The 27,181-nt window shown below is 40.9% G+C and overlaps 1 protein-coding gene across 6 annotated transcripts in view; it reads right to left on the bottom strand.

Annotated features, from left to right (window-relative positions):
* Positions 1-25,883, bottom strand: part of LOC121322053 (tensin-like) — a 309,001-nt gene extending 283,118 nt beyond the window's left edge. For 2 of the 6 annotated variants that reach the window (XM_041261522.1, XM_041261526.1), the window contains exon 1: positions 25,531-25,882. In XM_041261522.1, coding sequence (XP_041117456.1) covers positions 25,531-25,632 — 102 coding nt within the window. In that variant the 5' untranslated portion in view covers positions 25,633-25,882. Of the gene's footprint in view, positions 1-25,530 lie in introns of all 6 variants that reach the window. The other 4 variants (XM_041261524.1, XM_041261525.1, XM_041261527.1 and 1 more) reach the window with 4 other exon arrangements.
* Positions 25,884-27,181: the final 1,298 nt, after the last annotated feature.

Raw genomic sequence — 27,181 nt, 5'->3', positions numbered from 1 at the left:
GCAGTCCCAACCGTACATGTAAATGTGGCAGACAAACAAGTGGAAACGATTGGTGAGATTGTCCCCTTACAAGCTGACTTATTTTCCTCCTTCTTTCATCCCAGAAAGAGACGGATCAAAAAATGGGAAGGTGCATCAAAGAGACGAGGCCGGGGCTTGGTGGGAGAGAGCTCAGCTGATATCAAATGCCAAACAACGGGAGTTGGAACGCAATGTGACTGAGAGGGCGAGGTTACTGGGTCATCCAAGGCAGATGTTACTCCAGCCCCTCTCAATATACCGGAAATGTGAGACTGAAGTGTGGATCTAGCGTGGGACCAGCACAACGACCCCACACTGGTGCACACATCGGGGCAGGTACGGTCTATTGAAGGTAAGGATGTTGAGGGCACAATTATTATATAGGGTGAACCCTGCTAAGGGCACAGGACAGCCTGTAACAATTAATGGTTCCCCAGTCTTATCAGCCCAAGGTCATGAGGCTTGCATATGATATCCCTTTTTTGGGACACCTGGGAGCTGATAAAATTAGGAAACACATATTGGCCTGATTTTATTGGGTAGGACTTCATAAGGGTGTGTTGAGATATGTAGCTCCATGCCCAGACTGCCAGAAACAGCAACAGTACAACCAAAATGCATGAATTCTGACCTTTCGACCAGGAGACAATGTACTGTTGCTTCTTCCCACATCGGAATCAAAACTGGGTGCTAAATGGCAGGGGCCATATGAGATGATTCGGGCTACAGGGAAAGTGAATTATGAAATTAGGCAGCCTAAACACCGCAATGAGCGGGAAATGTATCAAATACATTTATTGAAGCCCTGGCAGGCAAGGGAGGCCTTATTTATAGCCCTAGGCGAGGTAGATTTGGACCCTGTATAGAGAACCCTAGCACCATGGACATTCCGATGGGGGAACAGTTACTTCCAGATCAGAAAAGATATCTATGTGAGTTAATTGAGGGGTTCAGGGTTGTTTTCTGATATACCCAGCTGAATTAAATTAACTTTTTGAACATGCCATTATCATTCCCCCAGGTGTCACAGTTCGAGAGTGACCTTACAGGATCCCAGAGTGTCAACGCATCGGCGTTAGCGAACAGGAGCAGGCGATGCATGAACTTGGGGTGATTGTGCCTTCCAGGAGCAAATGGTGCAGTCCAATTGTGACAGCCGTCAAAAAGCATGGCACCATTCGCTTCTGTGTAGATTTCCTGAAGGTAAACACTATTGCCAAGTTTGACGCCCACACCATGCCTTGGGTCAATGAACTGCTCCATAGACTGCAGACTGTGAGGTTTATCTCAACTTTGGACCTGACAAAGGGATACTGGCAAATCCCATTAACCCTCAGTTCACAGGAGAAATCTGCATTTTTCTACACCTGATGGTCTGTTTCATTTCGTAACTATGCCATTTGGGCTACGTGGTGCGCCCGCTGCCTTTCAGAGACTAATGGACCAGGTCTTATGTCCACATCGTGAGTATGCATCAACGTATGTTGACGATGTGGTTATTTACAGCTCCACCTGGCGAGAACATTTGGCTAGGATTATGGCCATCCTTCAGTCTCTAAAGGTAGCCCAGCTGACAGCCAACTTGAGAAAATGTACATTTGCCAAAACAGAAACTCAATATTTGGGATTTATGATGGGAAATGGTCGGCAATCCCCAAAATCAAGGCTCAGGTGAGGTCTCTACTGGGGTTGGCTGGTTATTACTGTAGATTCATCCCCGAGTAGGCCACAGTGGTCAGTCCCTTGGTTCACCTCACCAAAAATCCAAATTTGATTCAGTGGTCAGGAGAATGTGAGTGGGCATTTGATGCTATCAAGCAGAGACTTTGCCTGGTGCCCACACTCATAACACCAGATTTCACTAAGAGATTCATCCTCCACACTGACACTTCGGATGTTGATATTGATGCAGTTTTGTCTCAAACGTTAGACGCAGTAGAACACCCCATCATGTACCTCCGTAGTCAGGCTACTCACTCTTTATGATACTACTGTACCTGCTGGAACACTGATTCGATCTCGTCACAGACCATGCCCCACTCAAGTGGTTAAGCACAATGAAGGACAGCAATGCCCGGGTTAGTCATGGCATCTGGCATTGCAGCCCTTCAGGTATCCTATGATTCACTGTGCAAGGAAAGATCACCAAAATGTGGATTCTTTTTCCTGGGAAGGGGGAGTAATGGGAAAAGTAGATTCAGCTGAGTGTTTCTTCAGTTCCACTCTGAGCGGTGGGATATGTGACAAAGACAGAATGATTCTTGGTGATAAATCTCCCTCCCGACCTGTGAGGACACAGCGTACATGGAACAGAGTGCCCTGGATGGCCTGACAATTCATTCCCAGGGTTAGGTGGAAGTTGGCCATCGAGAAAGGAGGCAAAGATGCGGTACATTAAGTCGTCGCTCCAGAGGGAAAGCGATGTGGCCACCGCAGATTGAAGGAGAAACAGCTGCACTTGCTAACCATGGAGGTGTGACTGAAGGTACATATAGGGGATGTGGCTAGGTGATCTGATCCTTTGTTTATGGTTAAGAGAACGCTTAAGCACAAGCAAAATATAACCATGAGTGTTTTGTTTGTTTGTTTGTATCGTCTAATTGTACTGCTTGTCATTTACTAGATGGCTAACACGATCCGGGCAGCACAAACCTGGAAAACACTGCACCATTGTTCACAGATTAAAATTGTATTTCACCATGAGCACTACAGCACTCACTCTGGACTTTTTGTGTGTGTTTAACTGTGTCTATTAATTCGGGACTGCAACCTGTTGTTTATTGAACTGTGCAATACACATCGTTGTGTATTGCCAGTCCTCCATTTCTTTACTGTTCTCATCAGTCTTTGGATTATAAATAAAACACTATTTCACTAATACTTTGTTGTTTGTCATTGTCTTGAGCTTTGCTTCACCTCTATACCTGTGCACTGCAAACCACTTTGCCACAACTATGCATCAACTGCTGCTGCAGAATCACTTGCAATAGGACCTCGATTTTATGTCTCAGCCGAAAGATGGTGCAGTTTTTGCTAAATAGCTTTCTTTTGAAATGTAAATGCTGCAACCCAGACTACCCTTGCTGTGTCTCACTGATTAGTGTTGATGATAAAAGTGTTTTGTATTTAATGAAGTTGGAAGTTGAACTTAGCAATTGAATATAGTGGAACATGTTTACATTTTAACTACTTGTAGTTAGTGTGAAAGCATAATGTTCTTTCTACGGTATGCAGTTTTGTGTAGCTACTAATTTTTACTATTACTTTTGCTTTTAGTTTATTATACTGTATGTGGTGCTTGTATTGCTAATTGAAGTTCTCAGTTATTTGAACTACAGTAATATAAGGAGGGAAAGAACAGTACTATTATGCATGTTTGTTTGGTATCGTGTTTCTTTGCACAATATATCAAGTTTCATAGAACAATACTGGTTTGCATATTATGCATTTTAAATAATATAATGTGGCCTGACAGTAATGCCTACCCATACATTTCATCTACCGTACATCCCCTTAGTACAGAACCATTGCCTAGTAAAGCCTAGAGAGGTATGGAAAAGCATATTAAAAAACATGGCAAGCCATGGATGCAGAGTAGAACCAACTTTCATAAGGGCACTATTGTAGTGGTACTGCAAACCTTTGAAGATGAGATTTGGTGTAGGTGCATAGATCACAATATGGGTAGATCTAATATTAATTAGTAGAGTTGAATAGTTAAAAATAGTCAAATAGGTTGACTGCTCAACACTTATTAATAAATAATGTCTGGTGCTCTATTTGTGAACGATAGTTTACCTACCGTAAACCTGGTTCCCTGAAAGAGAAGATGGCCACCAAAACATTGTTATGGCATATATGCCTGCCTATTGGTAGGTGTCACTGAGCTCTTTATATCAAAGCTGCCGATAAGCCCCCTCCCCTCGGTGAACCCCTCGGTCCCGCCTACTGAGGGTACATAACTGTTATGCAGGGGAGCCTCACCCTCTTTTTGCTTCTCACGATTTGTATGGTAAGACCTCTGTGTTGCATTGAGCCTTTTTCTTACTTAAAAAGCGCTGCCTTGAGTTACTGCTAGTTCCCCTGCACTTCATGCAATAAGCATCATGCACATTGTGGTACCGAAGTAGCACGGGCTGAGTCTCACGCACCCACAGTATTTAAAAAACACCGGGGCAGCTTGCATGGTGCTTAACCTGACTTCGTGGTCACACACCTGAGCAGCTCGTAGTGTACAACAGGGAGACAGGGACAAAGCCGCGGCGGGTGATTGACTTGCAACACATTAATAAAATACAATATACTAAGACAGTATATATCACAGTACAGATGGGGGAGAGCACACTGTCTGCTTGATTGCAAGGCCTACACACACGGTGAAAGGCCAACGCAGCCTGCGTACATCTCAACTCAACAACGGGGAAAGCCTCGGTGAGGAGTATATGGCTGGTCCGGCTGTAAGCAGCCATGCTGCAGCTAGTTCTCTGAAGCACGGTGTTCGTGCCATGAGTCACGTCCGCATAAGGGTATTACTACAAAACCACCGGTAGAGCTTAACTTTCCCTGTGTGACAACACTTTGTGAAACGCAAACACGTGATATTGACGAATTAAATTTATATATTATATATTCATATATATATATATTATATATATATAGATATATATATCTATATATATATAGTCTACATATTATAACACACTTACAAAGGACGTTGACGTAAGGTCAACAATTGGCGAAACTTAGTTGTTAGGGAAGTGTTAGTGGGAACGCGTATTCAGCTGATGGTACCAACACTCTAGTGAAACTTACTAAGGTTAGGTTCCGATTGTGAGATCACTTTTATGTTCCAATAGTTGACTTTGTTGCACTACCCTTATAAGACAACTGTAAAAAGTTAGTTTTAAAGTAGATTTAGCTGTAACACTGGCGTTGATGTCTTGTATGCTTCCAGCAAAGAGAGACACGCAGGCAGCACACTTATCTCACTACCCTCACCACCCTGCATCATCATTCTCATCTCACTTACATTGCTGTTTTCTCCGGACGTCAATACAATTACCATCTAGGCCAACAGACACTACCCTTAAATAACAGGCACACAGAACCCAGCCACCAGATAGCATGCCTGCCCCTCAACACTCAGCAAAACAAGTCCATTTTGTCTCTCTCTAGGGTGACCAGATGCCATGAGTGTTCACACATGGTTCGTAAAACAGGGATGTTTGGCTATTGTCTGTAATGCCAGAGCTGTCATCAACACCCACCACTTCCAAAACATCACGTACCTGTTTATCCTCTGATTCCGTCATTGGCAAGCTCACACTAAATTATATTACTGGTTTTCCAGCTGCAGTGTAAGGTTTATGATGTACAAGCTGTGCTGAGGTGAATTGCAGTAAACTGTATAATTTAATTAGAAAAAAAGTCACAAAGCCTTAATTTGTTGCCAAGTAATTATGTTCCTCAAGACATTTGTTTAGGAATTTCAGTCTTAAATTGTGGACTCGGTTATTGAAATTCCCACAATACAACTAGAGAAATCACTGGTAAACAAGAAAACAAAAACACAACAAAAGAGCAATGCGCCTGACATAAACCTTCGGGGGACATTTTGGTAGCAAAAACTGGCTAAAGACATTTGAAGTTGTTCCGTTCATTTTAAAAATAACAAATTAGACTGCTGTGATTAGTCAAGGTAATAATTTGGGGGTTCTGGTGACTTAATACATTTATTTTATTTTAGTGTAGGTCCATGATAGGATAATAGCTGACAGATGGAGGTCCTAAGGAGCATATAATCTGTTTCCTAAACTGTTAAATAGAATGAGCGGAGGGAAACAATGTCAATTAAGGGCGAGACCCAAAGGCCACAAAACCAGACTAGAACAAGCGGTAGTTAGGAATGCTGCAGAGGTTTCTGGGAAATCACTCCTCTGCATACCTTATCACATCATTACAAAATAAGCTAAACACCCTGCCAGGTAGCTGTCATATACACACAAAAGAAGGGGCTTAAGGTGGAGCCTCTCTTCCATTTCATTTTACTAGTATTAAGAGCCAATGGACCAATTTCTAAACAGCTGACTGTATTGCAGTTCTGCTGTAGTGGGTGTTTCAAATCAGTTTGTAGTTTCACTTTTCTATAAAGGGCAGCAAATCCTGAGCTTTGAAGGCAGCTGAGTCAGTTATTATCTTGATTTATGTTTTTAAAGTAGTGCTGAGATTGACATCCAGTATCATAAGATACATAGTACTGATTACTCAAGTTTTCCCATTGATCTTACCTCAATGAATTAATCAAATTCTCATCAAGTATACCACTTCATCTGGGAACAGCACCAGCTTTTTTTTTACTATCCATTTGCCAATAGTTTCTGTCAATCCCCATATATAATTTCTTCACTGGCAGATATTAATTTGACTTTTTCTTTTCAACCTTGAATATAGTCAAATGTAATTCTTGGTACCATCTATATAGTTCGGTACCTAGGAAACAGTCATGCAGCAAATGTTAAATGCAAATTAAAACCTAATTTAGGAAACCTAGGTGGAAAATAATTATTTCCTGGTAATTCTCCTTTAAAAAAACTAACAAAAAAAAACCCACTATTGAATGCCCTGACTGTTCCAAAAAACTACTCAATTCAATCTAAAAGTGGATTAATCATTTCACATTCCTCAAAAAAACTATTCACAGTAAGGACTTGGAAGGAGACATTTTTTAATCCAATTTATGACCCTAAGTGCATTGACAATACTGGTTATGTAATGCTTTTAATTGTTTTTTATTTTTGATTTGTTTGTTTTGTTTTGTTTTTTTTTGTTTTTTTTGCAGGTGGTTGTTTTGTTCATATTCCAGAAAAATCGACAAAATATTCACAACAGAAAAGGCTATTAATCATTATTTATAGAGTTAGAATTGAACCAGAAGTGTTAAGAACCTTGTATCTGTATCTCACTACCAATACATGAGACACTGTAACTACTGTTGCCATTTTAATAGCATTTTGGTAGCTAATATGTCCCCTGAACACCAACAGTTTGAATATAACAAAGATGATCTCCAAACCCATTTGAGCCTGGTCTTGTCACATCTTTTCAACTAAGTAAGCTTGGGCCTGGTCAACACATGGATGGGGAACTCCATGGAAACTCTGGTGTTGGTGGTTAAGTTACCCTCTGAGCCTGAATTTTACCAATGGAGTTGTTTTGTTCTGCAAGAGGTGCCGTAGATGAGATATTAAACAGGGTGTCATACATAAATGACAATGAAGGCCAATAAAACTTGTTAAATTTCATCTTTATTCCCCTTGTTATTGCCGTACATGTTGTTATTACCCGATTAAATACATAATGTGAATATCTGAAGTGCTTTAAAATACCAATTCGTCATTTCCCCAGAAGCTCACAAAAACAGTCAAAACATGAGGTTAGATGAATTAGGGCCATCAGTCTAGCACTGTACCGGCAAACATACGTACCGGCATTCTATATATTTTGGCTTCATTTAAGTGAAGTGACCAATTCCCCGTTGAAATTACTGGTGTGAAGCCATCTGTGATCCAGAACTTGTCTATTCTGGAATTTGGCATGATTTGTAAGTCTTAGCTGCCTAAAATAAATACAAACTTGACTGTGCAGTTCAGCACCAATCATGTGATTTTTTTCTTTTCTAAGTGATGCATGTTGTATAAAAACGTATATGTCCTACTTATGCACTTCTACAGTAAAATCCTTGTTTACATAATAAATAAATTAAAATGAATACAATCCTTGAATTGAACTGCAGGATATACCAGGACATTACTTCTACTGTATGTACTGTAATTACATGAAAATGCTGTTGTCACCACTAATGTTGTTGTCTATTAAGCAGAAGACGACAAGACATTTTGTAACAACTTCTAAATCAAACTTTTGAAAATCTTTCAGTTGAGTATAAATCAAAGTGATGCTCCATGCAGATTTGGGGATTTCCAAAGAGTGAGGATACGAGTGAAACTTAAGTGTCTAGAGACTACATTTACAAATATATAGGTACATTTACAAATATATAGGTAAAAAACATAGGTAACAAGAAAGGTGTGTCTTTCTGTGATAAAATGACTAGTTTCTTAGGCGGAATGGCACCACACCATATTCCAATTTAATTCAATTTGGCACATTAATGTATTTTTTAAGCCAAATTTAGCATTAGTCTTTCACCAAAAACATTACTCAGATAAAAAATCCCTTTAAGACTGGGAATCAAAGTCTATTTAAAACTGCATTGTACCTAGGGGTGGCGCACAATTGGCCGAGTGCTGCCCGGGTAGGGAGGGATTAGGTCAGCAGGGGAATCCAAGGCTCATCACGCATCAGCGACCCCTGTGGCCGATAGGGCGCCTGTGGTTCTGCAGTGGAGCCACCAGATCTGTGTTGTCCTCCGGCACTATAGGTCTGGTGGCCTCGCTGTGGATCCACAGTGAGAAAAATGACGGATTGGTAGGAGCACGTTTCGGAGGACGGGTGCTCTAGCCTCCATTACGGCTGGGGGGTTACAAGTGGTGAGCCGAGGATACAGATAATTGGGCACACTAAATTGGGGAGAAAACCGGGGTGAACAATTGGAGACGACTAAATTTATAAAAACAAAAACCAAAAAAAAAAATCACTGTAACATTCTTGTCCATGTTGGCTTTGTTACCAACATTAATACACAGTGCCTGGCCACTTAATAATGACTTATTAGGACTGAGCCACCATTTGCATTCAAAGTCTTGACATGACATAGCATAGATTCCACAAGGTCTTGGAAGGTGTCTCAAAATCGGTACTGAGATGGGGAGTGCGATGATGAATGCATTGTTCAAGTTCATCTCAAACAGAGCACATCTGGCACAGGGTTTCTTTATATGCGTGGTCAACAGCCTGTCAATAATCACTTGCATTCTCATGATTTTATCTATATGGGCCATTTTAACCCCATCCAGGCTGTAAATAATACTAACAATAAAACAATGTGTTTTAAATACACAAAACAGTATATTTTAAATAATAATAATAATAATAATAATAATAATAATAATAATAATAATAATAATAATAATAATAATAATACAACACATACAAATACAAAATAACACAAAACATGAAATGAAACAGAGTGTTTTAATATACAACACAGTACATTTTAAAGAATAATAATATGACACATACAAATAACACAAAACATGAAATATAAACAGGGGCAGGGAGTACCCTATCATATATCTCCCCCCTTGTGCACAGCACAGATGGCCTCAAAGGTCACCTCCCCCTTAAAAACCTAGCAGTCCCAGTTATGATCCTGGGCCAAGAACGGAGGCCTTAATGGGCCCACGGGCAATAATGTTGTCCATGGCAATGCTGTCAGCAGAAATACATTCAGAGGCAAGGCTAGCTCCTCCAGCCAGGGCACTCCTGGCAGCAGAAGGCTGGTTACTCCAGCATAGGCAGCTGTGGCAGTGGACCCGCTGCCAATGGCAACACTGGCAGCTGCAATGTGGACAGCGGCAATGCTGTCAACAGACGTGCTGACAGCATGCTGGCTGGCTTCTCCAGGGGCAATCCTGGCAGTGGCAATGCTGTCATTGTTAACATTGGCAGCGGCAATACTGACAACGGCAAGGTTGTCTGCTGAAATGCTGCCAGTTGGGCGAGGTCCTCCTCCCGTGGTACCACTGGCAGCTGAAAGGCTACCAGTGGCAATGCTGTCAGTGGAAATGCTGATGACGCAAGGCTGGCTACTCCAGCTGGGGCAATTCTGGCAGTGGACATGTTTCCAGGGGCAACGTTGGCAGCTGCAAGGCTGACATGGCAGCGGCCCTGCATACTCCGGCAGTGTAAAAGCAAAAGATGGTTTCCCCCTGGCGGCTGAGGCAGGACCAGCAGGTAGTCTCCCCCTGGCGGCGAAGGCAGGCACAGCGGGTATTCGCCTCCTGGCGGCGAAGGCAGGAGCAGCAGGTAGTCTCCCGCTATACCTGGGGACTGGACGCTCAGGCTCCTCCCTGATGGGCGTTGGCACTTGTCCTGGCCTTTTTCCCTTTTTCCAGGGACGGCCGCTCCTTCCCTTCTTCCTCATCAGGACCAGCAGTTCCACCTCCTGCCATGGAGGGGATTGGTTAGGTGATATGTGCCCGACCTCACCAACAGCAAAGTACCACTCTTATTTAGTAATCACCAATTATTTTATTATTTTCTCCCAATCTGACATATCCTTCACCAGATGTGCCACTTGGGAGCCGCCTCCACTCTTCCCCTTTTAAACAGCTGAGGCAGACGTCCATCCCTTTCTCCCAAAAATCACACATAAAAATAAAATGTATTTTCAAAAATTATCACCCACAGTACTGTTCCTGGCCTGTGTAGAAGAGCTGTGTCTCACTGCTGACACCACATGTGAACAGGATGGATCGTGTAGTGACATCAGGACAGGAAATAGACAGACAACACTTTTGGTGAGCTTAGCGCAGCTGCGCATATTTATTATAAATAAAACAAAACAAAACACTTATCCCAAAACAAAACGGCACAGTGGCCAAAACAGACATGGTAAGAGAAACCCAAAACAAGAAACATGCTGATTGCTGTAATTCTTTTAGTTCTCTTTACCTTCTGACTCTCATTCTCTCCTCACTGGACATGCCAGTTTGTCAATAATCATTCGCTGATGACCACGCATATACTAACGCCAACAATAAAACAGTGTGTTTTAAATACACAAAACAGTACATTTTTAAATAATAATAATACGACACATACAAATACAAAATAACACAAAACATGAAATACGTACAGGGGCGGGGAGTACCCCATCCCAGACTATAAAATAATCTAGCAGTTTTTGCCCTAAAAAAACAAGCACTCATGCACTTCAGTGCTTATTTATTTATATAGTTTCATCGATGGATATATGGATATCTGTTTGTTTGTTTCTAATACTATTATCATAATTCTTAGCTACATTTTCAACATAAGAGGCCCAGTTGAGTGGCCAGTAATGCATGCCACAGAAAAAGCACAGCATTTTTTTTTCTTGCAATGTTGTAGATACATTTTCACACGTACATATAAATTTACAGTAATATGTTGGTAATTAAAATAATAAAAAGATGGGCAAATCGCCCCCCACTGCCTATGTCTACCAGTGAAGAATCAAGTCACTGCGCAGAAAAAAGGGACCAGAAAAATGCTAAAAAGGCTAATAAAAAGGGTAAGAAAATAGATTCTAAAGAATTTACCTAAAGCACTTTTAGAATTAGTAATGGTAATGACCATTTGTTACAAATACTTACAGCATTTATGTTTGGTGGCTGTAATTGAAGTGCCCCCTATTAAAACGCATATAGGAATTTCACATGTAGACCAGATTATGCAGTATTAGGTCTTGCAAGAGAGCAACACATACCTCACACATGCTTAGCGATTCATCTGATAAGAATAAAGATGACTAATAATAAAAATAACAACCGTCATGAGATTTCCTAAACAGAGCCCTTGCCATTGTACTGCAGCTGAAATACTGTAAAATAATAAGTATGTCAGCAACATAGACTCCCCAACATGGCTGTAAATTCAAAATCAGTATGACAAGTAGGTTGATGCCCACAATGTACATGAACACAGAAAAAAATAAGAACAGTTATTAGAAGTCATTAGGTAAAAAATGTTGTTATAACACCGTGTAACAAATGTTTTTTTTTTTTTTTTTTTTTGGTTCCTGGGTAGTAAGTGTTATTTCCTAATTGCTTATGCCTCAAAAGTATAGAAAATGGCTATTATTTCCCACAAAATTTGCTTTTGTGACCAGGACAATGATATTTTGAAATTTACCTATTTTCCGGAACATTCCCAATAGATTCAGTGCTGAGTAAACATGGAGTAACTTCTGAACTTTCTAGAACTTTCCAGTAATACAAATAGTATTATAAATACAGGGGCCTTAAGCCCACCAGCTCAGTTTAGTTCCAGCTGCCTAAGTGGATACATATCTGCATTTTTCTGAGATGGCATCAAGAGGCTGCAAGCATCTGGCAGACGCATTTTGCTATGTCTGCGGCCAATTTATCAAGACAAGAGCGAAAAAGCACTCCGTGGAAGCATCTGCTAAGATGTGTGAGGCCTACAAGGCATATTTCAGCATGCCTGTCGGGGATCAAGACAAACCCTGGGCACCTCATTTCACCTGCGAGCACTGCAAAAAAACTCTGGAAGGTAAGATGGACAACTGTTGCTCTGAATTTTATGTTATAAAATTTGTTAAAATTTTTTAAATTGTTAAAGTTTTTAATTTTAAAATGTTTTACAATTTTCAGTGTTATTGAAAAAATATATCATATATGAAAAATGTTGCGAGAATCTCTTACACATTAGTCATGGGTGAAATAAATGTATTTTTGTAGGATGGTACAGAGGGGAAATGAGAGCCATGAAGTTCGCTATCCCAAGAATTTGACGGGAACCCACTGACCACTCAAGCAACTGCTACTTCTGCATGGTGGACACTTCCAAATGTCGGACTGGCAAGAATGCACCTGCTATCACATATCCGGACCTTCCTTCATCCATCGCCCCGGTGCCACACTGCCATGAGCTCCCCGTACCCACTCCTCCGGAGAGAGAGCAGCCGTCTTTAGAAGAGAGCAGCAAGTCAGAGAGCGAGGAAGATGTTGTAGATCCAGATGAAAATTTCAGAGGTGGAGCTGAGAAGAGAAACCCATACGACCACAACCAAAAAGACCTCAACGACTTGATTAGAGATCTTGGTCTCACCAAGTCCAATGCCGAGCTTTTGACGTCTAGGCTCAAGCAGTGGAACTTGTTGGATGAAAGTGTGCAAGTGGCAGATCAGAGGAAGCGTCACCAACCTTTTTCCAGCTTCTTCACCCGTCAAGATGGGCTCTGCTTCTGCCACAATGTGACCAGTCTGTTCGAGGCAATCGGAATCGCCTGTAACCAGAATGAGTGGCGCCTCTTCATTGATAGCTCATCCAGAAGCCTCAAAGCCGTGCTGCTCCATAATGGTAACAAGTACCCGTCTCTTCCTCTGGCTCACTTGGTGCACCTCAAAGAGGATTACAACAGCATCAAGACCTTGCTGGACGCCTTAAAGTATGATGAGTACGGCTGGGAGGTAACAGAGACTTCAAAATGGTGGCATTCCTGATGGGTCTCCAAGGTGTTTTTACCAAGTTTCCCTGCTATCTTTGCCTTTGGGACAGCAGGAACACCAAGGCGAACTACCACAGGCGGGACTGGCCACAGCGGACAGAGTTCTCTGTGGGGAGGACAATTTGTCAGAGCTGTAGATAAGGAGTCGGCAGCCTTCAAGTACCTTCAAGACTTCTTCCCTAAGCTGTCTGAGGCAAAGGTCAAAGCCGGTGTCTTCATCTGACCACAGATAAAGAAGATCCTGGAGTGCAATGAATTCCCCAAGAAGCTCAGTAGTAAGGAGAAAGCGGCTTGGAACAGCTTTGTCGCAGTGGTTCTGGGCTTCCTGAGCAATCACAAGGCCGAAAACTATGTGGAGCTGGTTGAGACTCTGGTGAAGAACTATGGCACAATGGGCTGTGGGATGTCCCTCAAAGTCCATATCCTTGATGCTCATCTTGATAAATTCAAGAAGAACATGGGAGCGTACTCGGAGGAGCAAGGCGAGCGCTTCCACCAGGACATACTGGACTTTGAACGCCGCTACCAAGGACAGTATAACGAGAACATGATGGGAGACTACATTTGGGGGCTGACTCGTGAAAGTGATTTACAGTATAATCGTAAATCTCGAAAAACTACTCACTTCTAAATCTTTTGTAGTCATTTTTGTATTACTTTAGTATAAATACATGTTAATTTGGATTCATATGTTGTTTTTTTCTGACTTTATGTAAAAGAAAAGACACAAATTCAACCGTTTTCTCTTTGGAAATAGGTAAATTTCAAAATATCACTGTTCCGGTCACAAAAGCAAAGTTTGTGGGGAAAAATAGCCATTTTCTATACTTTTGAGGCATAAGCAATTAGGAAATAACACTTACTACCGAGGAACAAAAATTGTGTTACATAGTGTAATCATTGTAAAATACATAGAAAATTATGGTTTTAAAGTATGTGGAATAACTTCTTGTGTAACTTCATTTAAAAATGTAAGTGTAACCTACCTGTACAGATGGACTGATGTATAGACAGAGAGATACCTCCATTTGTCCCCACAGTCTGATATTCCCTGTAACTTATGCTAAATAATGTTGATACCAGGTTTAATCATAATCAGATAAGCAATTTTTCAGATATATGGAAAAATGTAACAGTGACACACAGATGGACAAATGTACTGACAGAAAGACACCACCATATATCACTGTGGCAGTGCGATTGCCCTGCACAATGGGTAATTAGTGTTGGTGTAATTTGTATGTGCGAATGGGTTTATTGTGTGTTTTTGGCATTGATTTGTGTAATTGAATTATTGTTTACAGACGGGTGCTCGATTGAGACTTGCTGCCTGCTAGTCTTAGTTGAGGGGAAGGGCAGCATTTGATTGGCTATACTGGTCCTCAATCAGCAGGTGGGAGGGTCTTGATGGCTCAGGGTTGCTGCAAGGTCATAAGACTCAGCGCTACGGAGGTCTGGAAGACTCTGGAAGGAGACTACTGACTACTGCATGGGTAAACCAGGGTCAGAGTTCCAGCATTCACCCAAGAAGAAACTGCAGCCGCCGGCAGTCGTGTGTATACCGGGGTGGGGTAGGAACGGAGCTTTGTTTCAGGTAACAACAGCCTACAGTATAGAGAGAAGTGGATTCCAGCGGGACCTCCTGTTTAGGGCAGTAGCGCTAGCATTTTTTACGGCACCTTATTTGTAGTTTTTTGTACTGTGTTTTATTTTGCATTTTTGTACAGCTTGCTGTATTAGTCCTCTGTGCATTACCATCGCTGTTAATATCACATGACCACCTTTATTTACTTTCTTTCTGTTTGTTTATTAATAAATCCTGTGCACCTGTGCCGGCATTTCAACTCCACCCCCAGTTGTCTCTCTGTATTGCTTGAACAGCGGCTACCCACACATATGACACGAGCAAGATTTCCCCATCATTGAATATCCTAAATAACTTATACTAAATACTGTTCTTACCAGGTTTCATCACAACTGGATAAGTGGTTTTCCAGATACAGTATATGGAAAAATCTAAACTGTGACCACCTCCACTACACTATATCTCCATCGCCACAGATTTCATCCCCATTTTTTATTATTATTACTATAGTAGAGGCTCATACGAAGAAGCTAAACACTACAGGTCCTCTTCTCTCTCTCCCCCACTCTCTCTCTCTCTCATCTTTGTGATGTGTTATTTTTAGATCTGAACTCAGACAAGGCTTGTTCCCTCCCGCCCCCATGCTGATGAAAGGCTGCCTGTCGGCTGCTTGCTACACATCTTTGTCAATCGGCTTGTTTGTTTGTTTGGCAGGGGACAGGCACACGATCGGTGCTTCGCCTTTAAGGCACACATCTGTTTTTCTTTCTGTATCAAACACAATATCGTAAACACCTGCCAAAAAAAAGGCGGACTGTATTTCTATTTTTTTTTTTTTGTTGGCAATGCATCTCAAGGGCTGTTTGCTAAACTGCAGGCCAATTGTTTTTATTTGGGCATGACTGCTATTTCACACACATACCAACTTTCTCAGAGAATGCTATGCTATCCCCAATGTAAATTGAAAGCAATATATTAATGCAAAACTGGAACAGGGAACAAAGTTTTTGAAAAGGATCTTGGAGTAAGAGTGGACTGGTCTTTTCCTGTACCTAACATGGAGAGACAATTAAAAAGGTAAATATAATGCTCGGTAACAATGCCAGAACTGCGGAATACAAGTTCAAGGCTGCATCACGCTCTAGTTAAACCCAAGCTAGAATAATGTGTGCTTATTTTCACTTTACTATAAAAACACATTACTGCACTTAAGAAGGTACAGAGAGAGGACAAGTAGGTTATGGGAAAATATAGAGAGACAGAAAGTAACAGTACTTACTCATTTATTTAAAATATTGGCCTTTAACACCAACTGTGATTTGCTTAAGCATAACCTAGATCTAGTATAAATTCCTAGACAATGTATCAGTTTAGGACTGCCCTTGATACCTAAGTATGTTAATACTGCTTTGTCATATCAGCTTCGACCCTAGACAATGATATTGACTTTATAAGGTCAATATTATGCCGCCATTCAATAGCCAATACCTGAAAATCTGGGTTTAGACCTTTCAATCATTCATCTGTGTACCTGACCTTCTGATCAATGTATTTCAATGTATGTTCTGTAATTCCCTCCACCGCCCCAATCACCACCTTTCTTCAATTACCCCATGGTTAACAGCAGCGGGTGAATTGTCATGTCCAAATGGCAAGGTGATGGACCATTAAACCAAGCACATGTACCATACTCCATAATCATCAAATCAATTCATTACGAATTCTGTGGGATCTGGACTATAGGGAAAATGTTATAAAAGTGTGATGACAATTATAAAAGGGTTTGTGTGCATGGGTATCATGGGAAGATTTGGCCGTGAACATGCAGGAATGCACTCTTGGGTTCTGCTGGGGGAGTTCCAGGGCTTTTACGTACACACTTCTATAGGAGAGGGATATATGTGAATAATACAACATTTTATCTCTGCGCCCCATTCCAAACAACAGAGCAGTCTGCTAGTTTAACTCATATCTGGTGTGAACAACCTGCCAGCTGAGAAACTGGATATCATGTTACTGTACCTGAGCTTTGCTACACAACCTGGTTGGCAGTACACTGCCCTAGATTGTGAAGAGATATGGGGTACTGGTTAAAAGGCTGCTACACACCAGATACAATATGCTGTAGAGTGGCACAGCTCTTTCGCTGTAACATGATCATACACATCAATGCAAAGGTGTTCGACTGGAAATACGGAAAAAAAATTCATACCAATCATCGATTTGTCACTTTAATAAAAATATCCATTGAAATGCCTCATCTTTGCCACCTAAGGGTCATAAATCAAAAAATATGTAATACCCTTGATAATGAAGTTTTATAGCTGTTATCAGCATGCATTTCATTATGTCAGCTTGGTTCAGAATATAGGGTATTTTATACATGAAACAAAATATATGCAGCATGTTTTAGTGTGTTTGGATTAGTTTACACTCTACAGCTCTACACTATTCGCCATCCTTGTCAACCTATCTGCACCGCACGTCACATGATGGCACTAATTAGTCGACTACCTGTTTCTGAAGTCAACTGTCACTTTTCTATTCAGCTAGTTGACTATTCAGTGCTACCCGAACAGTAAATAAAGAAAACATTAGATTGTTCTCTCAAGTCGAACAGGACAAGGAAACACATTATCCATTCTACTTTTCCAAACACTTTCCAATTTATTGTTTCCGTAATAAATACTTCTTGTATTGGAGAGTTTCTGTTTTCTCTCACTGAACCCTAACACAGAATTTACTTTATCTCATTCCAAAGCTGAAAGGCTCTGGTCGTTCACAGCTAATGAAGGTCCCTCTGGAAACTGAAATTGTAAGAAAATCAAATACAAATCGTTCAGTGCCTAAAGACGAGTTATTTGGTGGGGCATAGATATAACTCCTTAGTTCTTTCAGCCAATCAGAGTGCACATTTCACCTGCTGTATGGTATTTTCTTTGTTAATCTTTTCCCTCTTTTCTATGAAAATCACAATAAATAAAGGTTGTTCATGAACAGAAGACCACCACAGATGGATTTTTAAAGCTTGCATATTAACAATAAAGCAGTTATAAAAGAGTTATAGGGACAAGCGTCTTTGTATGGGTTACTGTATATCGGCATTCATGACACATAATTAGGCTTCGGTTTTCAGCCTCTGTCTGTTAAATTCTACTTGTACTGACATTCCCTCAAACACAGACATTTACCATGCTATAACCACACACTATTTGAATCTATTATTGAAATTTCATGTAGTGCTGTAGTTATTTCATGATGGAGGATGGCCGAATAACCAATGAAGTTCATAGGGGCCAGTGGGTTATTCATCCTCATAAGCCACAGCAACCAATGAATGTTCACGAAGTATTCTGTTTATATAACAAGTACAATGCAGAGAAAATAATGTTTAAAACCAAATTAAACAAATGAATATAGAGAAATAATATCCTTAAATCAAGCTCCACATCTGTTTAGCAAAGCAGCATTTTGAACAATGTGATTGTTATTCTGTCGTTAGATTTAACAAATGCAATCCGGTAAAAAAAAAATATATATATTTTTCACCCTGTAGCACTGAATACAAAAATGTTATTCAACACTAGAACACTCAACATTTGCTGAAATTTTGAAAGACTATCTATCTCAGTTTTGAAAAGTAAAAAAAATAAAAATAAAAAAAGGAGTTCTGAATGCATGTAAAACCTTGAATTCAGCTGTGGCTGCCTGCAGCACCTACCACCTGTCTATAGTTTAAATTGGGATAATTTGTGTGGCCTGATGTAAACAACCCCACCCAAGGTATCCTGTCTCACCTTTGTGCTCTCAGTCTAATCAAGACTGGAGCACTGGCAGCTGTTTTTTTAAGAAAAAAAAGTTTTGTTATGAATTGTTTTGCTTCATTATCATTATCACTATGACAACGTTATATGCTAACAATGTTTCTCTTTCTCAGATAACAGGCCTGTATTCACTGTGTCTTGTAACCAGTTTGTTGTTTGCTTTAGAAAAAAGGTACGAATGGAGTAAATTCTTGGTGAACTTACCTCACAGAAAATCAATGTACTGTAATAAGCTCACAGTTACTTTACCGGTAATGTAGGTATTAACGAAAAATGACAGTAGTTTGGGGTGATAACAATCTCTTGTCTTGGTTAAAGAGTGAAGGTGTCAAAAATTCACATATGTTCTATCATGACATTCTACCCTTGGAAAAGTGGAAAAATACTTACAATAATGAAGGTCTTTAATAAATGTCATCAATATTGGATGTGTTTTTTTCAAAATGTTTGTGAAACACTAGTGCAGGGGTGGGCAATTCCGGTCCTGGAGGGCTGGTGTCCCTCCTGGTTTTTGTTCCAACTGTACCCTAAATTAATTTAAAGGACAGCTGGAACAAAAGCCAGGAGGGACCCTGGCCCTCCAGGACCAGATTGGGCATCCCTGCTTTAAAGCAATTCAAAGAAATGCATTTTCAAAGTTACATTGAAAATGGTGGTTTTGCAAATCTTACCAGCAGCACACATTTTTTCTTCTTATTTATATGCTGAATATAATATATTATATACCGTGTAATAGTGTCTTATATATATATATATATATATATAATATATATATATATATATATATATATATATATATATATATATATATATATATATATATAAAAAAGCTACCATATCATTCAAATGTGATGTGTGTGTGTTGTCCTTATAGCCAGACTCGTTGGACCAGTTATTTAATTAACTGAAAGGAGAAAAAAATCATGTTGATGTTACAAAATGAGAAACAAAACACTTTGAGAGTGCTTAAGAGAACTTGAAATATACAACTTACAGTAGTTGTTTCGTTCTGGTTTTGTAAATGTTTTACCAAATGTTTTTTCAAATAATAGTAGTTAAAGATGTAGTAAACACCAAGAAAATATGATTCTTTGACTGCTGTTAAAAGGTGAAATGCTGCACTACTTCATAGCTGGCTCAGAAAGTTCAATCCCTCTGGGTCTGTACCACACCTCTCCTCTTGTTAATGTTCCCAGCTTTCGCCTCTGCTTTCCCAAATTTGTCCCTGACCCGAGCAACACTTCCAACAGAGGAGTGATAAGCAACACACAATCACACTACGTTTACCTTCCTGAGCTGCCGATAAGATTATAGTCATTACTGGGCTGATTACATGCTGGGAGAAACTGCCTATCAAAAGGCAGCCAAGCTTTCTCTGTCTGAGTACAGTGTAAAGAGATCTGCAGGGTACTTGTAAAAAAGGTCCAAAGACATTTGGTAAACTGTGCTTAAATATGAATCCGCTGCAATGCATGTAGTCCCAAATGCTTTAAAATACCCATTGTTGGGCTGAGGACCAATTTCACTGCTGTCATTTTGCAGTTTAACTTTTTTTCTAATTCACTTTCATAGCTAATGTTTATAAAGCTTCCTCTTCTTCAATTAACAACATTCTATATGGGATTTAATAGCAGCATTATGAAAAGGGGTTGGTATTAAGAACATACCTGGCAGGTTAAGAGTTAAGGTATTTAACAACATTTTATTAACATTCTACATTTTATCTCTGTATCTATGAAAACCAGTAATTTGCACTAATTTACACTGACTGACTGACTGTCGGCATACATGGGTGTGATCTCCAAATGAAGCTATAACATTGGAGTGAAGTTGGCCTACAGCAAAGGAAGTCAGTTGAAGAAGTGAGTTGCATTTTAAATACATACTTCAAATTAGAGTATTTAAAACATAAATTAATGCAAAACAAAAACACCAATTGTTGCTAGGGCTAATAAGCATGTCAGTGAAATACATCCCCCGCCATGGCTGTAAATTCAGTATGATAAAAATGTTGATGACCACGACGTATGTAAATTAACAGTGTGTACAAAAAAGTATAGAATAAAAACTGGAGTTCAAATAGGCAGATGTGGACATCACTCAAGATAAATGAAACAATGTAGGTGTGGCATACAGACTGGCATAAGTATGGACATATATCCCCAAATGTATGCTAAATAATGTTAATACTAAGTTTCATCATAATTGGATAAGCAGCTTAAAAGATATATGGAAAAATGTAGTGTAAACTATGTACAGTACATAGGAATGCACGCCTGGCTGCACTACATCCCTATCGCTAGGGATTCCCTCCCCTGCAGGGGATAAAAGAAGACAAGAAAATATATTTAAAATCCCAGGTTATAATAACTTCTTTAACAAAGCTAAGAAACATTCTTGTATCAGAAGGGCAACATGGTTTTCTTTCCAAAAGTCACAGCACAGACTTAACTCAATGCAAGGAGGTAAGGAAACTGATAAAGCTCCCCAAGCTGTTTAATCAGTGTGCCCTCCACACATACACAAGACTGACCCGCCTCGCTAAGAGCAGTCACGTTGTTTGCTAACCCCAAGCTGCTAGAGATTTAAGGTCAAAGACTTCTAGTTATGACAAGTTAACAAAAGGAATTCAAAGAAGCAAGTGACCTTTGAAGGGCAGTGATGAATAAAATGAATAAAAAGCACTGAGTGCCACAGGGAGTTTCACAGAAATGTTCCAGTTCCTAATTTGAACTGCATGTACAGATTGATGCTATTACCATAAACCCTTTTATTTTGTTTGCCTCAAGTCCTCAATATCAGATAAATACAGAGCCCTCAATGAAATACTGTCTTCTGTTTATGTGTTGGATGCAGACTTGATTTAACACCAGAAAAAAGAAACAAGTTCTTCAGTGCCCAACCTCCCACCCCCAGTCTGTGTTTGCCTCGCTTTTTGCAAAGCATAAGGTGTGACACAGATACAAATGATTGACTTATTTTCTGTGGCAAAATGATAGCAACATTTTCTGTTCCCCAAAATGTTTCACTAGAACCAATAAATAACTGTAGAGCCAGTGTTTTATATGAGTATACACTGAACTACCTGGAATTAGATTTTAATAATTTGATATACCTTTACATTACATGTGTAGCCTACAGAGTAGATAATGAACATGCAGCAGACTTTATACAATCACAATGTGCACTGATCAGTATTGTCCTTTCTTTCTAACAAATTACACTAATTAGTCAAAAATAATCGAGAATAGACCTAAAAGCCCACAATGCATAGCTCCTGGTGCATTGTTCGAGTGGAAGTTGATGTGTCTTGTCCAATGTTAAAGGTCTCTGATTTTGGCCACTGCTGCACTAGTGTTTTTTGGTTTTCTGAAAAGGTTGTCATTCCAGGAACACCCTGGACAGACTTTTTACACAGACAGATACTTCGACTCAATGGAGTACATAGGCTCAAACGGGGCCTGCGTGAGAGCCTCCAGTACAATCTCAAGGCTCCATTCGGGAAGAGTAGATCTCTCAGGGCGGGCCGTTCAATAGCTGGCACAGGGTCAAGAACCAGATTCTCTTGGGCCACCTGGGGGCCACTAGGAGAACTGATGCCTTCTCTACCGGACCTTCTCGAGAAAGGCCGGGAGTAATGGCAGAGGCGGGAACTCATAAAGGAACGCTCTGGACCACGCGTGAGCTAGGGCGTCAAGGCCGTGTGGACCACCAAAGCGGTGGAGGGAGTAACACAAAGGGCAATGCGTCGTCTCAGCCAAGATGAAGAGATCGGCCTGCGCCTTCCCAAACTGTTCCCAAATGCGCTCCACTACCTGAGGGTGGAGCCACCACTCCAACAGTTACAGACCCTCCCTCGAGAGGAGGTCCACCGCCCGATTGTCCACGCTTGGGACATGTGTCGCCCAAAGGGACAGCAAGTGCCTTTGGGACCAACTCAAAATGCGAGTCGATGCAACCCCAGGGACCGAAGACCACCCTGGTGGTTGACATATGCCACCACTGATGTGTTGTCCTATCAGATCAACACATGCTTGTTGCGCACCATGGGTAAGAAGCACTGGAGGGCAAGAAAAACTGCCTGCAGCTCCAGCATATTCATATGCAGGGACCTCCAGCAGCCCCATCAGGACCTGCTGACTCCTCTGCCTTCGCAGACTGGGCCCCAACCTGAGTTGGAGGTGTGCATCATCACTACCCTGCGGTTGGAAACTACTCCCATTCGGACCCCTTGGTGCAGGTGAGAGATCATCCTCCACCAGCGCAGGGCCGCTAAGCACACAAGACACACTGTCAGCCGACAGTATCTGTTGCACTTGGGATGCAGATGAAATGCGTTGAGCCACGCATTGAGCCACGCTTGCAGCGGGCGCATGAGCAGTAAGCCCAGCTCGATGGTTGATATCGCTGCAGCCATCAGACCCAGTAATTTCTGGCACGAGACAAGGGGCACCCTCGATCACTGTCGAAACAAAGAGAGGTGGTGCTGGAGAGCTGCTACTCTGTCGTCCAATGGGTATGCGCACATTGTAGTGGAGTCCAGCTGGAACCCCACATACGTTGTGCACTGCACCTGCATCAGCCGACTATTGGCATCATTGATGGTGAGGCCCAGTCTCACCAGATGCTCTGTCACAACCACCATGTGGGCCACCGCTCCCTCACACAACTGGGAACAGATCAACCAGTCGTCGATGTAGTTCATCACTCTGACCTCTTGCAGCCGCAAGGGAGCTAGGATAGTGTCTACGTACTTTGAAAACATACGGGGAGCCAAGGAGAGGCTGAACGGCAGCACAGAAAACTCGTAAAAGCTGCCTTGAAAGGTGAAGCGGAAATATTTCCTGTGCTCTTGACGAATGGGGACGTGAAAATACGCATTCTGCAGGTCCACCATGGAAAACCAGAAGCCTGGCTGGACAGACTGCAGTATGTGACAATGAGTCAGCATTTAGAACCTCCTCAAAAACTGGTTGAGGAACCACAGAATGGGGCGAAAGCCACCGTCCTTCTTCGGCACCAGAAAGTCGAATAGAACTCAAGTAGAACCCCTCCCCTGAGAGGTGGGGTCTACGAGACGAATGGTGCGCTTGCCCAGCAAGGCTGCCACTTCGGTCTGGAGCACCGAGGCTTGAAGCGGATCTGACACAAACGTAATCGTGACGCCGCGAAAAGAAAGGGGTCCCAAACGAAACTGAAGAGCGCAACCGTAGTGTACGGTTGCGAGCACCTACTCATTGGAGGTGCAAGCGTGCCAGTAGTGCAGCTGTTGTGCCGTAAACTCAGTCCGAGGCCGCAAGCCTTCAGGGGCCCTTCTGGGGAGAAGGCACAATCAAAACAACAAGACCCAGCCGACGGCCTGCAGGCTGCTGGTGGAATAAGCCCCAGTGGAGTGACAGCGCTCTCCCAAGTAAAAAAGGGGGTGAAAAACACACACTCGTCTTTTATTAATACTGCTTACCAGCAGTCGACTCACAGACGACAGACAGAAAGAGAAGCAGTCTGACACGCGTAGTGAGCAGGTGCTGAAGACAGTATAAGAAATAGAAAAAAAGGCTACAATTTAGGAGATAGTGATTTCGTGAAAAGCGGCAAGCCAGCTTTCAGCACGAAGTGCAAGGGAACTAGCAGCATGCTCAATGCAGCACTTTAAGTAATAAAAAGGGCACAATGCAACACAGAAGGTTTTACTGTAACAACTTGAGAAGTGAAGAGACAGATCCTTCCCTGCATGACAATTATATCCCCTCGGTAGGCGGGACCAAGGAGGTCATCGAGAGAAGGGGGCCTATCAGTAGCTTTGATAGAAAGAGCTCAGTGACACCTACCAATAGGCAGGCGTATATACCATAAAATGATGTCTGGTGGTCATCTTTGAATTGAAAGGGAACCACTGCTCTAGTGGATTTCAGTAGTGCCGCACAAACCCCCACAACATAGACATTCAGAATAATCACATTTATTGATGATTATGTGAAGACAGACTAACATTTACCTCATACCAGCTTTTTAGAGGGTCCACTACCTGTTAAATCAATATTTTTGTAATTATATAGTTTTGAGGTGGAGGGAATTCTTCTAAATCGTATAAACATTTGAATGAATATTTCTAATGAATAGAAGACTGAAATTCTGTGGAAAGATTGGTATGTTTGCCAGGCCTGACATGCTGAATGGATGATACAAAATTACTATGTGTAGTTAATTTTAGCATATAAATGAGGCAAAAACATGTATTACAGTTTTAAAAAGTTATATACTCACTGACAAAAATACTACATTTGATATAACAATGTTTTTTTTGCTTTTGTTTGTTTGTTTGTTTGTTTTTTTATGTATAAGAAATATTGGTTTTGAACTTGTATCCTTTTCACGACCGCGGGGTACAAATGAGAGAGAACACAAAACTGTAAGTACAGTTGATTCATACCATTCAAAACATAACGTGGTCCTTACCCTAATTATTCCCTATTACTTTCCATTTTCATCTTGTAATTAGTGCAACGTGATATCAACTTAATTGTATCCTTCCTGACATTTGTTCAACAGGTAACACTACGAATGCTGGGCTAGCTGACTATAACTGAGATATACAAATGTTTAGAGACAGAACAATAAAATAAATACACTAACAACATCTTGTAGAACCGTACATCACTGTAAACTACCTAATGCCCGTAGCATGTTACAGATGAATCGACAGTCAAAATAAGATGCATAACGCACACACTTTGCAAAATGTCTACAAAATAACGACTCCTCTTCCACAGGTAAATAACACATTAACCACGTGTCACTCTTTTAGTTCATTTGCTTTGGTTCCTTGAGTTCATCACTTGCAGAACTGTTTTATTAGCTTTATCAAGTTATACTTACCTATTGTTAAAGCTTTCTCGATTGTCTTACCTTTGTGAGCAGACTCGTTTCTTTCTTTTTTTCCTCATGATGACCCAAAGGCATCTGCAGGAACTCGTCTTCACAGCAAATAAAACTCACTGTACATCCCATCCAGACAGATTCAAAAGCCAGTCCCGTTCACCCATCCAAAACACACAAACCCAATCCAAACCGCCAGATTCCTCTCTCCCTAGCCCCAGAACGAGAAGCAAAGGTTTGCGAAAATCTGAAATGGGAAGCTTGCAACTAAGATCCAGGTATTTGAAACTTCACTCCTTCGATAAACAGAGGGTCTATTTAATGATCTTCCAGTACTGCAAACCTGTTTACTAGAAACTAGACTCCGGCAGCCCGCTCAGATCTGTACAGCATGACCAAGTTATTTTTGATTAAAAAAATTAAATTAAAAAAACAACATTTTCTTCAGTATAATTTCGTTTTCAGCTTTCTTCCCGTTGTTCAAGAGGAGGCAGGAACTGAGAGGAGTAAAAGGTGTTTGAAATCCTGTAACCCAATGCTTCAAATCTCGCTCTGGATCTGGCTCAATACTGCATCCTTTAGGAAAGGCACACTCACTGTCTGTCTGACACCCGTGCACACGCAAATTATTTATTTCATATCGGTAAGTGATTTATTTCATCACATTTATCTGAACTTCTTATCTAACCCCTTCTGGCCATAAGCATTGCCATGTACAGTATATTATCAGCTCTCTACTTATTCTTACTTCTACAGCAATGTCGTTATAGTAATACCAGTCTCAGCAAGAATATCTATATAAAACATACCATTTTATAGGAACAAGGTCTGTTTGGTCTTGAAGTCTTAAAATAGCTAACAGGTGTTTGCAGAACAACTGCTTAGTCAGTTTTATTCCACTTAGACTCCCTGCTCATTAAATACTGTCCCGACTTCAAATGTAGTATATGCAAAAGATTGTAATGAGCAAGTCGTATTGTAAGTGCAGTACTGCCCCAGAAGTTGTCCTTTTCTTGCATTCAAGATTGACAGAGACATTAGTTCTTCATTTCACCTAAAGAACTGCAAAGGTGATGGCAAAAACTGGCCAGTGTGATACCAGTCTTGGCAGTCAGAATGACATAAACCAAATTCGTAGGATAAGGTGTCCGGCCACAGTGCATTAGAAGTAAATGTAAAATTGTTGGGGTGACACTGCATGTGTGGAACATCTTTCTTATTAAAATATTTTGCATATAAAGGCTGATGTTTTGGGTTCATTATATCAGCTGACTCAGAATATGAAAGTAAGAAAACTGACAATACTGCTAACCTCACCTGCTCTCTTCTATATACAAGTAGAGTGGGGTAAGACTGACATAATTGAAAGTTAATTTTGTCCTTTGATTTGAATGGGATGAGGAAGACTTTCTAGTCCTGGCACCTAGGATTCTACAGACAAGCTCAAAACAAGTTTTAACTAAAATCAGATCATGTAATCTTCTGTGTACCTGATTGTGACACAGTGTATAGACACCACACAGAGCAGCATAGTACAGCAGAGCTCAAACACACTGTAAATATTGTTACAATGAGCACTTTGTTGACTATTTTAAGGTGAAAAACAATGATTTGAATGGAGGATAATGAGTTAACAATGCTGCAGACATCCTTTGTACCTAAAAGTAAATCTTTTTTATGC

Source organism: Polyodon spathula, chromosome 10 (assembly GCF_017654505.1).
Source record: "Polyodon spathula isolate WHYD16114869_AA chromosome 10, ASM1765450v1, whole genome shotgun sequence".
Taxonomy (NCBI): Eukaryota; Metazoa; Chordata; class Actinopteri; order Acipenseriformes; family Polyodontidae; genus Polyodon; species Polyodon spathula.
Note: the sequence above shows the minus strand (reverse complement) of the source record. Positions and strands in the feature narration are given on the sequence as shown.